Source organism: Netta rufina (assembly GCF_964035555.1).
Source record: "Netta rufina genome assembly, chromosome: 1".
NCBI classification, from domain to species: domain Eukaryota; kingdom Metazoa; phylum Chordata; class Aves; order Anseriformes; family Anatidae; genus Netta; species Netta rufina.
The window spans coordinates 168,395,136-168,410,747 of NC_140123.1; the positions used below are offsets into that span (position 1 = coordinate 168,395,136).

At 42.6% G+C, this 15,612-nt stretch overlaps 1 protein-coding gene across 1 annotated transcript in view; it reads right to left on the minus strand.

Annotated features, from left to right (window-relative positions):
• The window catches only part of TBC1D15 (TBC1 domain family member 15), a 31,540-nt gene extending 25,914 nt beyond the window's left edge, over window positions 1-5,626 (minus strand). The window contains exon 1 of the mRNA XM_084306504.1: window positions 5,553-5,626. Coding sequence (XP_084162630.1) covers window positions 5,553-5,576 — 24 coding nt within the window. The 5' untranslated portion in view covers window positions 5,577-5,626. The remainder of the gene's footprint in view (window positions 1-5,552) is intronic.
• Window positions 5,627-15,612: the final 9,986 nt, after the last annotated feature.

A 15,612-nucleotide genomic window follows, 5' to 3' on the forward strand; every position in this document is an offset into this window, starting at 1 on the left:
CTACTATGCCAGTAACATTTTCTCAGAAACAGGAGGTACCATTCTTAATACTGTAAGGACAGCGCATGGATTTTTTTTTTTTTAAATTTTATCGCCCGGGACGTACATCAGAAGGCCTTCACCAAAACCACACTGACAATTACAACATATGCCAGAACACAAGTAAAGTTTTGGATTAAATGCTTGTCGTTCAAAGGCAATTTATGGCCCTGTGCAACCATCTAGTGAGAGACTGACAACACTGCACCCAAAGACAATGAGGTGTGGGCAACAGAAATGGACAGCTACCCCACAGCAGGGCACTCCTGCCCTCCTTACTTGCCATTTCCCATCCTGTCTGTGCTGGGCATGAAGTACTGAGCTCACCATGTGCACCTGCAGCCCAGAAAGCCAACCATGTCCTGGGCTGCACCAAAAGCAGTGTGGCCAGCAGGGCAAGGGAGGGGATTGGACCCCTCTGCTCTGTCTTCATGAGACCCCATCTGGAGCCCTGCATTCAGCTCTGGGACATCCAGCACAAAAAGGACATGGACCTGTTAAGAGCATGTCCAGAGGAGGGCCACAAAGGCTGGAGCACCTCTACTATGAGAACAGGCTGAGGGAGCTGGGGTTGTTCAGCCTGGAGAACACAGGGCTCTGGGGAGACCTTGTTGTGGCCTTCCAGTGCCTAAAGGAGGCCTGCAGGAACGCTGGGGAGGGACTCTGTGTCAGGGAGTGTAGTGATAGGGCAAGGGGGAATGGCTTTAAACTAAGAGGGGAGGTTTAGATTAAATGTTAGGAAGAAATTCTTCCCTCAGAGGGTGGTGAGGCACTGGCACAGGCTGCCCAGAGAAGCTGTGAATGCCCTATCCCTGGAGGTGCTCAAGGCCAGGTTAGATGGGGGTTTGAGTTTTGGATGGGGTGGGAGGTGTCCCTGCCCATGGCAGAGAGGTTGGAACTGGGTTGTCTTTAAGGTCCCTTCCAACCCAAAGCATTCTGTGTGTCTATGATACCACATGCACTCATTGTTAGTACCTCAAATTCCTCCTCTTACCTGTTGCACACCAACAACCCATCAAACACGGGACACTTCAGAGAATGGAGAAGCACTGCAACTCTACGAACTAATCCCACCTTTCAGATACTTCATATTCCTTCCCCATGTTCTTGAGCACATTCTCCTTTTCTGCCAGAGTATGACCTGGGACCGCTGTCACTCTGCCAGATGCCATCCAGCTTATGACAGACACAGCCTGTAGCACTTGTGCAGTGAGACAGCCACCACGCTGGGGTCACTGAGCAACTGTGACACTGTGCAAGTCTGGACTCTAACAACTTTTCAACAGCGGTTCTTTCATTTTTGCCTTGTATTACAGCATCAGGTAAAGGACCTCATTGTGGATTCAACAGCTGAAGTAGCAAGCAGGCATGCTCGTAAGAAAGTAACTCCATTAGAAAGTCTGAATGCTCCCCAGACTACAAATTAAGGAAAAAATTGGTCTGTCTGCAAACATTAACAAGATGCTAATCAGCCGCTCTATCTGTTATTTCCAGATCCTGACAGGAGGTAAACAGAACAAAAGATGCAACACCGAGGAAACACGTACAGGCCAATAAAATAAATCCAATTTAGTCAATGGCTGCTCTGAGATACCTTACATCAACAAAACATAATAAAGCCAAGCTCTAAACTAAGCTAAGTCAGAAGAAATGGATCTCAATTTAAAAATCTGTATCATGCTGCTTTCATTTCCACCTCCCTCTCTGGAACAGCTGAGGTTTCCCCAGAGCACAGTCGCACAACCACTGCTGATCTGTCAGTGTCCAAACTGCACCAACAGCCCGCTTCCAGGGCCCACAGATCGCTATATCTGAGTGCTCTGCAAAGCATCAAGCTAACATTATTGACCAGCATCATCTTTTGCTCCAAAGACACCCAAGAATGTCTGGCATTTGAATTCAAGTTTTAGTAAGAGTACAAACCATACCCTTGTACGTCATGTTTGCTGCACCTCTGCTCAACCTGTTTCCTAGGACAGTAAAATTTCTCACCCCACTGGTCTTAGAAGCGTAGAACTCTCACACAAAGTTTCTAAGCGGGTGGAAAAAAGCACAAATATTCATATTGTGACAAATATGACAAAGCTCCCAACAGTAGGAACCACATATCAAAGAAAATACTTCCTGTTTTACAACAATAAGCTTTTTAAGTTCTGCCTCTGCAGGTTTCTGGAATCAGGTATTTCTGCTACTTATGCAACAACTGTGGGATATCAGCAAACGTAAAAGTCTGGAGTAAGTGCTTGAGACAGATCACAGCATTTCTACCACAAACACTTCTGCAAGAGAAGTCCTTAAGGAATAACTATACAATGGAAAGAATACACAAGAATTTCAGAATGATCAGTGCACTGCTTTAGTCAAACATAACGAAACCTTTACTAAATTAAAAAGAGGCAAAGGCAGGCAGAGGTTTTGTTCACAGAAAAACCTATCAAGTACAAGATATTCAGCAAAGATTACGATTCTATCCATAGTAAATGATAAAGGGTAAAAAAGATATAAATCAAATGCTTCATAGAATAGCACAACCCACTAGTTGGTGCAGCAAAACGCTGCTTACACCAGAGCAATGTATATCTACATTGAAAAGTCTGCTGCATACGTGCCAACAAGCTACCTAGGGAACACAAAGCTCATTTTGACAGACTGTATTGTAAATCTTTGTTGATCCTAATATAAAAAAAAAAAAAAAACTCAACCACACTCCCCCCAAACACTACAGCTTTTACATCACAGTTTAGGAACATGTACGGTGTTATTTGAACACTTGTAGTTGCTACACGCTGGCCAAATAGCTGAGCTTAGACCACGATTTAGCTTCAAGAGAAAGGGCACAAGCAAATGAAAAACAACTTCTGACAGCTCGTGTGCCAACTAGTAATTTGAGGAAGATCTAACAGCCCATATGCTGAAGATAGACTCAACTCCAAGAACATGAAACAAAAATCATTACTGTCTTTAGCCCAGCTGTAATAATAGCCTATACACTGACAGGCTAAATTTATACTTGTCCCCACGCCAACTTTTTGTCTCATTTTCTAACATAGTTTTCTGTTAGAAGGGTGAGAGACGGTCCAGAGACTTCTCTGAAATCAGGGAAACAAAATACCACTTGCTAAAGCAACAAAGAAGAGGTAATATACCTGCTTTCATGTCAAAAGCACTGAAACCAAAAGACCTCACTGCCAAGTTACACACAGAAAAACCTAGAAGCTCTAAGAAAGGGCCAAAAATATGAAGTTCACACTGTTCTAGGGCAAGTGGTCATTAATAAAGTATGAGTCAGGACTTCAGAACTCTTCGGCAATAACCTCAGTCTTCTGGAACTGAGTTAACTGTACATAGAAAAGCACGGAAAAGAACCTTCACAGTAACAAAATAGGATAAAATTCTAAGGAAAGCAGTACATACAGTTACATGAGGTGACTGAACTTACAGTTCATACCACATTTATATATGAAGCTGAAACTAGAGCTCCGCAAAAAGAGATGAGACAATACGAAATAGCTGAGTTGCGAACCCATTGCTTTTAACGACGTCTGGGAAATAAACATGACAGAAGGGGAAAGCGAATGGGGTCCAACTAAAACCTTCAACCTTATATGGCCTGCTGAAATAAGATTTCATGAAGTCTGAGACAATGCAGGCTATCCCAGCTATTTTATCTGTCACCACATGCACTCAGTGGAATTACCTGGTGGAATATTTTTCAAAAAAGAATGCATACATCCAAATACGTTAGTTTCATATTACTATGCCAAACGAGACTAAAGCACCCCACAAGGTAGTATCTACCACTCTCCCAGACACCTACCACCTGCAATACCTCATCAAAACACCTCACAGACAGAAGGAAAAGTGGAATCAATTTAGGACACCCACAGTTTGGAAATACACCAAAAAGCAGAACGCCCTATATGAGAATATCTGGTCTGTACCAAGTTACACTGCACATTCCACCTGGAGTGAAGGTTTGCTAGTTTGTGAGCCCATCTAACACTCTCCTGACATCCAAAGAAAAAATCTGTGGTCCAGTGCAACCCCCAAACCAAAAAAATATGAACCCAGCCAAAAATAAATTCACAGTTTCATGTATTTATTTTTTTTTCAGCTCACTAAATCAGATCATTTAGAGATCAAATAACTACAGTATGCAAGCAAGCAGAAGTGCACCATACAGGTGGGGAGAGCCACAGAAGAGTGAAACTGCTTCTCACGACAGCAGCGAAACTTCAAATCTGCCACTATGTAAGGTTTTAGGAAACGCAACTGTCACTTTGTTCTCTGTATCAAGAGCTTTTACTTTGGTGAGATACCATAATTAAAGTACTTGAACACTAAGGACACAATTAGAAGTTGTGTTAACAAGCTGCATTAGCATTGTGGATGCAGAATTATTGGACCATAATCTTGCAGCAACTTAAGAGACTTACAGAAGTCCCAGGTAAACAGACTCATAAAAACGTGAAAAAAAATATGAAAATAATTATTATCACCCAATTAGCTGCTGATCTTTACATGGACAAAAATCACAGATTTCATTTGGGCTGGATTTTAAAGAGCAACAAGATTTCAAAGTTTATTTTCCAGGCTTTTTGGAAAGACTTCAAGGGAGCTGCATCGAGAGAGGCATGGCCAGCAGGTCAAGGGAGGTGACTATCCCCCCTCTACTCTGCCCTCACGAGGCCCTACTTGGGAGTGCTGCGTTAGGTCTGGGGCCCCCAGCACAAGAAGGATGTGGCGCTGTTAAAACGGGTCCAGAGGAGGGCCACAGAGATGATCAGAGAGCTGGAGCACGTCTCCTGTGAAGACAGGCTGAGAGAGCTGGGGATGTTCAGGCTGGCAAAGAGAAGGCTCCATTGAGACCTCACTGCGGCCTTTCAGTACTTACACGGGTCTTATAAAAAGGATGGAGAGGGGCTCTTTACTTGTGTAAATAATGACAGGACAAGAGAGAATGGTTTTAAACTGAAAGAGGGGAGATTTAGATTCGGTGTTAGGAAGAAATTCTTCCCTCAGAGGGCAGTGAGGCCCTGGCACAGGCTGCCCAGAGCAGCTGTGGCTGCCCCATCCCTGGAGATGCTCAAGGCCAGGCTGGATGGGGCTTTGGGCAACCTGGTCTGGTGGGAGGTGTCCCTGCCATGGCAGGGGGGTGGAGCTGGGTGGGCTTTGAGGTCCCTTCCAACCCAAACCATCCTGTGATTCCGTGACACTTCTCAGTGAGACGAGTACCCCTGCATCAAGACGCCAAGAGCCTTGAATAAGCGGGCAGGTCACCGGGCCTACCCCCACCCCGACCAGACCCTGGGGCAGCCCGGAGCCCCCCGGGCCACCCCTCACACACCTCCCCCGCCCGCCCCTGCGCACAGGAGGCCGCCCAGCGCACCGAGGCGGTTCCCGGCCGAACCGGGAGGCCCAGCACCGGCGGAGCGGGCCGCAGGGGGGCCGAGCCGCGGGGCCGGGCCCTGCCGGGAGCGGCCTCCCCCCGCCGGCCCCGCGCCAGCCGTTACCTTGCCGCTCGGAGGCGCCGCCATCTTGCCTACGAGTGTTTATGGTGACGTTGCGCTCCTCACGTGCTGCCCCCCCCCCGCCCCACAACAAGCCCCGTCAGCCCCTCGGCCGCCGGCGCATGCGCGATCGGGTGGGGACCCGCCCCCTTGAAGACCCGCCCCCTTGAAGCCCCGCCCTATTAGCCCCGCCCCCTAGCAACCACCTCTCCTCGCAGCCCCGCCCCGCCGAGGCCTACACAGGCTTTCTCCGGAGTCCCCCCCCCCCAACTGTATCCACAGAAGCAGAGAGCCACTCTGCTATTGAGATTTAATAATCACCACCTTGAGATTGTGCTTAATCTGTGCCTTATTGCAAATATGACATAAAATCACTCTCCAGTTGGTTCCCTTCCATTCTTCCGCAACATCAATGCTAAGGAAACACCAGCCCCATATGCACTGTCAAGCTGCCCTAATGCCAGATTTTTGTTGTCAGTGAAAAATGCAGCATCTTGTAGATGAGATTTCCCTTGGCTTTCAACACCTAACACATTCATATTCATAATGGGATAAAGCCAAATTTTAATGACAATCTCGACAGCATTAGCAAATGTTCAGCATTTGGATGCGTGCGGGTTTACAAACTGAAATAATTCTCCTGCTGATATCAGCGAATTTTCATTCATCATCTTTAGCTGTAAAAGCACATAATATGCGTTGCTACTTAAATATACAAAAATAAAGTCTGATTAAATAAAAAAACTTACCTTTAACCCAATAAGTCTGAAATATTTGGTCCTGTTGACAGCCATAAATCAAGTTGTTTTTTAAGACTACTTTTTTATATATTCAAACACCTTATAAAATGTTTTGAGCAAGCAGTGTATCCCCCAATTTGGGTAACCCCAATTTTGTTTACTCAAAACAAGTAGATGGGATGCTCACAGGGAAGTGGTTTGCTCAAAGGAGCAAAAGTAATTGGGCCTTTTTTGTCTCTCATAAAATAGCAGTATAATTTGCTTCTGGCTTCTCAAATTTAAAACTCTTCAGCTAGATTAATATCTATACTGTACTTTTGACCATTGAAAAACACTTTTGTAGGTTGTCAGTTACATCTCTCTACTCAAAGCAGGAAAAATTCTGCAGTTGGGTCAGATTGCTCAGGATCACTTTTGCTCAGGACAATGTACAACCTCTTGGCACACACAGGAAAACAGCTACAAAAGCATTGGATTCAGCTGCAAAGCATGATTCTCAGCTGAAAGAGAGATCAAAATCAGTGTGTAGGAGTTAGACATACCCAGTGTTAACATGCTTACAGAAGATCCTGCTCTGAGCAAGACAGATTTTGCTTTTTCTCACCTGAGGGTGGGCGAAAGTCTTGCTTACTCCTGACCCAAATTAGGTCTGATAGCTGCTTTTGAAGGAGCTATTTGAAGGGTCATTTAAAGGAAAGCCAGTTCAAGATACTGCCACCTTTCAAGAGACTGGCTTATGGACCAGGGTTAGAGACCAGGCTACAAAAATCTAGCACAGCAGGATCTTGATCCTTGATGAGATTTTGAAGGTAATGTCGTAATCTAATACTACTGAAAGCTGCTTCTTGTAATGTTCCCATGGCTAGAAGCATGCTAACCGACAGTTGATTACAGTGCATCTGTAGGCTCACTAAATTCTAACCTGTGCTCTCCTATGCATCTTCCCTTAAGCTTCCAGCTTTCCCACATCAATTTGTATGGGCACTCAAGGAGAATATAAACATTGTGTAGAAATTAAAAATTGCTAAGATGTGGTACTGTTAGAGACTCTATATATGAGTGGGTTTGTGTATCTATGCACACAGCCAGAGTTGCTTTGCCAAACATGGAACCACAACTCAAAATAATGGCCAAAGTGTTCTACATAAGGACAGAAGAGGATTACTTAGCAGAGGCCAGGCTAGTACAAAGAAACTCAGCAGAAATGTTTGAAGGAGGTGGACCTGTGAAAATATCCAGGAAGTGGTAAATTATTTCTAGACTATTTTTCTTAAATGTTTTAATCTAGATAACGACAATTTAATTAGGACTGGTTATTGTTGCCAGACTTGTGCTGAGGTAATCAGTATTTGTCTAGGGAACTATAGCTCACTCAAAACCTGAGCAAAAAGACAAAAAGCTATTTTCCATCATTTACTAAGAAAAGCAGCAGCTAGGGCTTTGGATGCTGGACTTGGAGAAGCCGAGTTATAAGAAAGGTACCCTCTTGAAAAATCATTGACCAGCAAATTCTTGATCATCCCTGAAGCTCAATGGAGCCTGAATGCCTATACCTAACATCACAGTGTTCTGGATACAATGTCTTGAGAAGAAAATAAAATAATAATAAATAAATAAATAAATAAATAACATGAGAAGACGGTGACCGGGCTTAGCTTTGAGACTTTATGTTCCACTGATGGAGATGTGTTCATTGCAGCTTCCTTCTCCTTCCACCAGTCATAGGAAATGAGTTTCTGCCAGAAGATTCCTTGGTGAGGGCTTAACAGTTCCCACAGGACTCTTCCTGGGACTCCTTTCCCACTGCAGTCCTTTCACAGAGTCCCATTCACAAGAACACAGAATTTTCTTGGTCGCACAGAGCAATTTAATCCCTGAGATGCTTTACCACTTTCTAGCTAGTTTCCTAATCTCCCGGATATTCCCCTTGGGCCATTCTCCCTCGTTCTTTTGCAAGCTGTCATTGCATAACATTGAACATGTCGTTGTTCAAGATGGAGAGCAAAATGACTCTTCACTTCCAGGTTGCAATATCACAGGATCACAGAAAGGTTGAGGTTGGTGGGAACCTATAGATATTACCTGGTCCAGCCCTCCTGCTTAGAGCAGTATCAACTAGAACAGATTGCTCAGGATCCTGTCCAGGTGGATTTTGACTATCTCCAAGGATAAAGACACCACAACCTCCCCCATCAAGCTGTTCCAGTGTTTGACCTCTTGGAGTGAAAAATATATTTCTTATGCTTAAATGGATTTTCATGTATTTCAATGGGTGCCTGTTTCCTCTTGTCCTGCTACTGGACACCACTGAGAAAAGTCTGGCTCCCTCTTCTTTAAGGCCACTATGAGCACAAGGTGGCATTACGCAGATCTATGCCAGCATCCAGCCCCTTGCACACTGCACAGATCTTCCTAAGAAGATCTGTGCAAGGAAGGTACCATCAGCTTGGTGGCCCACACTCCTTTGGATTTTAAGTAGCCATCTGCTCTAATGAGGAATCTTCTGCAACATAAAGGTAGTCACTGACTGTGCAGCCAGAAAGAGTTCCTGGCTTTCCTGTGGTTTCTGTTGCTGTCACAGCTGCAAGTGGAGCTATTATTGCTATGCCAAGAGCTGCAGCAGCTGCTATTGTTCACACAGCTATTTCAGCAGAGCTCCAGGCTCCAGTCCCGTATTCAGAAGTGTCATCTGCCCACATGCCCGACCACATGAAAACCTGGCCTGCACAAGACAAGTACAGATTCTGTCAAGTCCCTCCATCACAGGCTTAATTTGTACAAACAAAAACCTCACAGCAGAGAAACAAAAGATACACAGTGCCAAAAAAAAAAAAAAAAAAAAAAAAAACCACAAACGTTCCCATGACCTCTTTTTCACTTACAGCAAAAGGTTATGTTTCAAGCTTTGCTTTGACAAATGCAACCTATAATTTTTCCAGGCCATCCCAGTTTGTCACAGGTGACAAGCAGACAATAAATGTGGTACTGTCTTGGACTCCAGTTGCAGCAGAAGACCCCAGAGGAAGTTGCAGTCCAGGCTTGAGTTCCTCATATTCTAAGAGGTGCCAGTCCTCAGCATGAATTATATCACAAAGGATATCCCTATCCCAGGATTTACCTGTCACATATTATCATTTTCCACGTACAAGAGGAACAGAAAATAAAATAAACCTCCCATCCTACTTCACAATTAAAAGAATAGGAGGGAGACCAGGCTGCAGGTACATGAAATAAACCAAGCAAGCCTGGGGTACTGACCTCCCATCGTCCTTGCTGTTTCATCATTAGCGTGCTTCTTTTTATAACTATGGTCCATAGCATTCAGGTTGTCTACAGGCCAATATCTAGATACAGTGTGGTGAACACACAGCCATCCCAAGCAGGCAGTGTATAGGAGTTTTTCAAAGGGGAACAGATGGTTTAGGCACATGGATGAGAAGCTGTACTGTGCCATTTGCTCTCAAGGCCAGAAGTCCTTATGCCCGGGCCTAATTTACACAGTAAAAATAAAATGTAGCCTTTGGGACCATTTAGCATCTCCTACACTCAGTTATCATCTCTCCCTCAATGTGAAAACCAAGAAGCTCTTTCCTACCTGTTCCTTTAAAAAAAACATGCAACACCTAACCTGCGGAAGCAGAGCACACTGGTACATTTATGTTCCATGCTTGGCTTCCTTCTGCTGCAAGGTTAGACAAGGACAGAGACAAAGGAACTACACAGACTGAAATTATAAGGAAGAAAATCCCTTTCCCCACTAGCATTTATTTGCATTTGGAGTGTGAAGGCATAGAGACGTATGCGATATGAAGGCAGTACACAAGATGAGGAGCTTTCTTCAAGCCTTTGTGACATGTCACACTTCATATAGATACATAACCACAACTGTGAGTTTGTTTGTGAACCAGATTATTATTTTTTTTAATCTGTGCATATCGAATACTAACAGAATTCCAGAATATGAAACAACCTAAAACATACAAGAATCAACATAAGAAAATATTACGGTTTATAAGACTGATGACAAGTTTACAATGTTCTCTTGGTGGGACAAGACGTTTTATTTTTATTATTTAAATATAAAACAAGCAGAACAGACACCAACACGAAATGCTCTGTATTTGCCATGCAAGGAAAGATTCACGATTGCATCAGCCACCAGAAAGGAGCTGGAAACTATCCGAGAGTGATGACTAAACAGAAACTGATCTGTTGTTTGCTGAGCTGATTGGCATAAACCAGCATTGCCAAAGCGAGGAATTCAGAGAGCAAAGACAAGCAGTAGTACCCCAAATGCTTCTACATATGCATTACACCACCACCAACCAGAAACGTTTCCCAGAAAGAACAGGAAACCAACAGAACAATTCTTTTAGGGTGGGGGTAGCCAAGGCTGTATTTCATCTTAACTGCTCAAGAAGCAATGCTAGATAGGCGTCTTGTCTTTAACAAATAATTCTTTCCTATTTGCCACCATAATCCACTCCAGGGATCACTGTTTCTTATACAAGCTGAAATCCTTAAGTCCTGAAAACCCGTCAAGGTCTCACGGCACCAAGCACTGCAGTATTCACATACCAAAAGGATTGTCAGGATTCCCAGAACGCTCCAATCAAAGCACAATCTAATATTTTAAAACTTCAAACCAACTTTTCTAACAAGTACAGGCACATCTTATGGTCAAGGATTGTTTTATCGTTTTGTTATTCTAACTAAAGTCACCAAACAATGGCACGAGCAGAGGTGCATTGGATGCTGCTGCCTCTCGCTACCTGAAACGTTCCCCACAGGACGCTGACCTTGTGAGATGCTGACAGTGTGTGGGAAGAATAAATCAGTGAAAGCACTACATTTACTCAGAAAAAAACTTATGATCTTACTTTTTTGATCAATAAACTACTCAAACAGAAAATATACCCCTTGATGCAAAGATAGTCAGATTTTTGAAAAGTGCAGACGAAGGGGTTGAGAACAACCAATGCAGCAACTGTGCAGCCCTTCTGTTCCTGTTGTTTGCTACTTTCTCTCACAGTGTCCATCCAGTTCAAACCCTCAGCATCTGCCGAACAGTGACTTTCACTGGGGAAGTGTGCACAAACATTCGTTACAGAGGTGGGACATCAGTATACTATCAACACAGCACTGTCGGTAAATTCTCAGTCTTGTTGGTTCAACAGACATGGAACCAAACGTGGTTCAACAGCATCTGCTTCTCCCTTAGCAACTGCTCTGGGTTTTGAGTATTAAAGCTTCATTTTGATGAGTCCTTGCTCACCCTACAGTCCCTGGGGCATGTTAGCACAGTCAGAGCAGCCTTTCTGAACCAGATTTCACCTCTTAAAGCCATCTTTCAGCAGATTATATTCAGATGTGTTCAGACATTGTAGCATGAAAAAAAAAACTTTAGCCTCTTTTTTTTTTTTTTTTTTTAATCAAATCTATTCATAAGCCAGCTCTTCCTCAGCCCCCAGCAATTTTCAGAGCCACTTTATTTCAGACTGTTCAGGTTTCAAATTTTATCATTTATTATACATGAGAGAATTTTCAGATACGACAGTAACAAGTTTTTAGCTTTTCTACCCTATTAGACTGCCCAACTCTGTTTTTTTCATATATATATTTTTTTCCAATACACATTTTCCAATACACGTTTTTCACATCTGTTGATCCATTCCTGCTTAGGCACACATTCAGTTTTTATATCAGACATTGACAGAACAGCAGTCATGCTAAAGTTGTTCTTGTGTTCTTACTTTATTTATCATTTGGAATTAATTTATCACAGAACTATCCCTATTTAAATGTGTACAAAATATTCTGAGAAGTATTTAGGAACTTCAGCTGCAGCAATACACTGGGAAAAATTAAGGCTTGCAAAGCATCTTCTAGATATTTTCAAAATACCTTTAAAAAAAAATCTTTTATCCACAAGATACAAATAGAGCATTCCTACAGCATCGACAATGTCATGTTACCTGATGTTAAAAATTGCCATGTCCTTTCCAGTGTTGCCTTCTGTCCTGCTAACATGTTCTTTGGGTTCAGGAAAAAAAAATAAAAATAAAATTGTTTGATTGAGCCTGGGAAGCTCAGTGAGCTTATCTGACAAGAAACAGTACAATGCCTGTATGATCAAGTAGCACTGACAGCATTCAAGTGTTTTGGTATTAAGTGCTTTCTTCTTCTATTTCCACTAATAAACTGCCTCAGGCTATTTTTAGTTTCCTATTCTGAAAAGGAAACAACACTTGTTACCTTACAACATGAATTTCAAGTCTGTGGCCCTTTTGGAATGGAGTGCTGGTTAACCTGAAGAGTTTGCAGTCTAAGTTTCAACAGCTCAAAAGGACCTGTTACATGAGTTTGGATCTGTCACAGGACAGTGAGCAAAGATGAGAAGGGGTTCTTGCTATCTCCAATCCTCTCTACTTGGATTTCCTTCTAAGCTACTTTCAGTACCCTAGAATCAGGATTCAGGTCCCAGAGATAGCAAGGACTCTATCAACTTTCCAATGTCTTCCTTCACTGGTTTGGAGGCAGGATACGACCAACTGCTACAGCAGACCAGGGAAGATCATTGCATAATATACTCACCCTCCTCTGTTTCTGTAGTTTCAAATTGCATTGCTTCCAAGTAACCTACAAATGAAGTATTAACCCTCACTCCACCACCACCACCCTGCATCCCCCGAGACATCAGCGGGACTAAATACATTGAACACTGAAAACAAGTATCAATAAGTTAAAAAAAGCTCCCCTTAAGAAAAACTGTTCTCAAAAAAAGTTTTCAATTCAGGAAGGACTGTGTATTACTGCTGCAGAAGAGCTACTAAAGCAAGCAGAGACTACAGGTTTCCTTTCTTCTACAGGAGGTATTCTGTAGTAGCGATTCATTAACCATGAGGAACAGGGCAGCCAGCAAGCAGGAAAAGAGGGACATGAGCTCCTTAGTGACAGCCACGTCAGGTCGTGCTGTTTGCCTGAGTGCACAAATCACTGGGAAATAGAAACTATCAAACTATTCTTTCAGGCTACATTTCAACATCCTGGTATTGGCTATAATCAAAGCTCTACACTGCCCAATGGAACGAATGCTCAGCTACTCCCTGCAGTGAGACATTTTGGGGCTGTACAACCTGCCAACCAATTGACCTTTTTGGCCCAGCTTCGTAAACTTGTCAGCCTCAAAGAGCAATCAAAATATATCACCCTGAAATAAATTTCATTTGAAGTAATTTGAACAATTTTGATTTTTAAACATTTTTTCTAAGCCAAAATATTTTAATTTATCTTGGACACAATAATTACTCAGAACGGAGACAGTTTCATAGATTCTCACTTTCCAAGCCAGCTCAAGACGAGAAACATTGCGGATTTCCCATTTCTCAAAGCTGTTTCTCTGTCTCACTCTGCTCTACACACAGCAGCTGATGACAGCTCTGAGAACACAGGAAGGGAAAGAATACACATTATTATTTCATAGAGAAAGCCCAAGTTCAGTAGATGGCTACAGCGATGAAATGGCACAGGTTGGCCCTAAAGTAAAAATGCCAGTGTTGATCAGAATCCACCCCAGAAAATAGCATGAGCAATATGCCCAGTTAAAAGGGAGATGATTTGTCTTTGTGCTTGTGCAACAACTAAAGCCAAAGATCTTAGTCTTCATCTGCTACTCCCTGACACAACAGCAGTTATCAGAACTTCTTTCAGTGAAGACCAATCAGGAAAAAATCCCAGAATTTGATGTGAAAATTAACAAGATCAAGTAACCAAATACTTCATAAAGGAACATATTTTAATCAATCTTTAGGTAGGGTAGTATCGTGCCCAAAAGCCCATTCAAAATTAGTTGTATTATCTTCTTTAAGGCAAGGAAATACCAAACCAAACCAACCCCCCCCAAAAAAAAAAACAAAACACAGTATTTCACAGAGGAAAACTAACCTAGGATATCATCTTAGAAAGGTCTGGAATTAGGCAATTACTGAAAGGAGATGCTAGCAGCTCTCTTAAAAGCTGGTTAACTTAGCCCATACAGTCCATTACCAACACCTTCAGTTTTTCCTACCTCTCTTATTCCCTCACTCTACTCATTCGTCCCACTTGTTTGCTTTCAGCTTCTGAAGATTCCTGATCTCCATTTATCCTCAAGCAGGCCTTCCATTCCTCTTACTTTCTTTAAACTTTTCTGACAGCACCCAATATCTTCTCTGAACCTCATTTGAGCTCCAAACACATTCTGAGACCTCCTAACTTTCTGTAAAAATTTTCAAACACCTTGGAAGCTACAGCAGAAATTGAAAAGCTGTAGGCAGACACAAGTTAAACACCTAGAGCAATTAAAAGTGGCAGCATAAAAGGGCTAAGGTGTACTTTTTGATGTGGTAGTAAGCACGAATGCTTGTCCATAATGTGTCAATATTGTCAGAGAAAAACATAAATCAAGGCAACACTCCATTACTTAACTGTCTCAAGAGACCAGTCAACGCAGTTCATCTGGACATTAGATTTCCAAATCTTGGAATTCTATGCAAATCCACTGCAAACCACATTAAGAAACCACCCCAGATCTTTAGCACTAGTTACACTCATCTCTGAGTACCACAGATCTGAAATGATTTAGTAGAGCGTCCTTGTCTCAGTTGGCCTACCTGGTCATGTAGAACTTGTGAACTAGTGCCTAAATACATTAAAGCTGCATCCATAAACAACTATTAATAGAGATGCATAAACGCTGCATTCATGTTTTTGGACTTTGGATTGTTAGACATTATTTCAGCAAGTCATAAAACTTCGTATGTCCCTCAGGTATTTATAGCAACAGCACAACCATGAGCAGCTAAAGTTGTTTTAGAAAGGTATTTATACTCACATACTACAATAAAAAGGTCTCGTACTAACCTCTGTCAAGATTTACCCTGAGGAAGGGAGTTCCATGTTGCAAGCACTTTTAAAGTTGACTTACATGCTGTAGCAAATGCCTGGCTGGTATTACCTATGCAACCATAGAGGTACTTGGTAAAGACATAGGTGTTCTCTTGCACTAATCTTGGGAGAATGAGAAATAGAGAAATAGTTTTCTTGTTGGCAGCAAAAGAAAACGCTTTTCCCTAAACAGATACTTCAGACATACAAACCACGCAATTTAGATCTCAAAGGCAAGATTCCTGAAAACCCAAGCCATGCAGTAGTAACGCTAGGTTACTCAAGGAAGATCCTTGAGATCAAGCATAGAAAACCAAGCTATCTGTACCTCCTTGCACACTTGGTCCATGTGATCTAGATAACCTCTGTAAATAATAAAAATGCCTCTTCCAGGAACA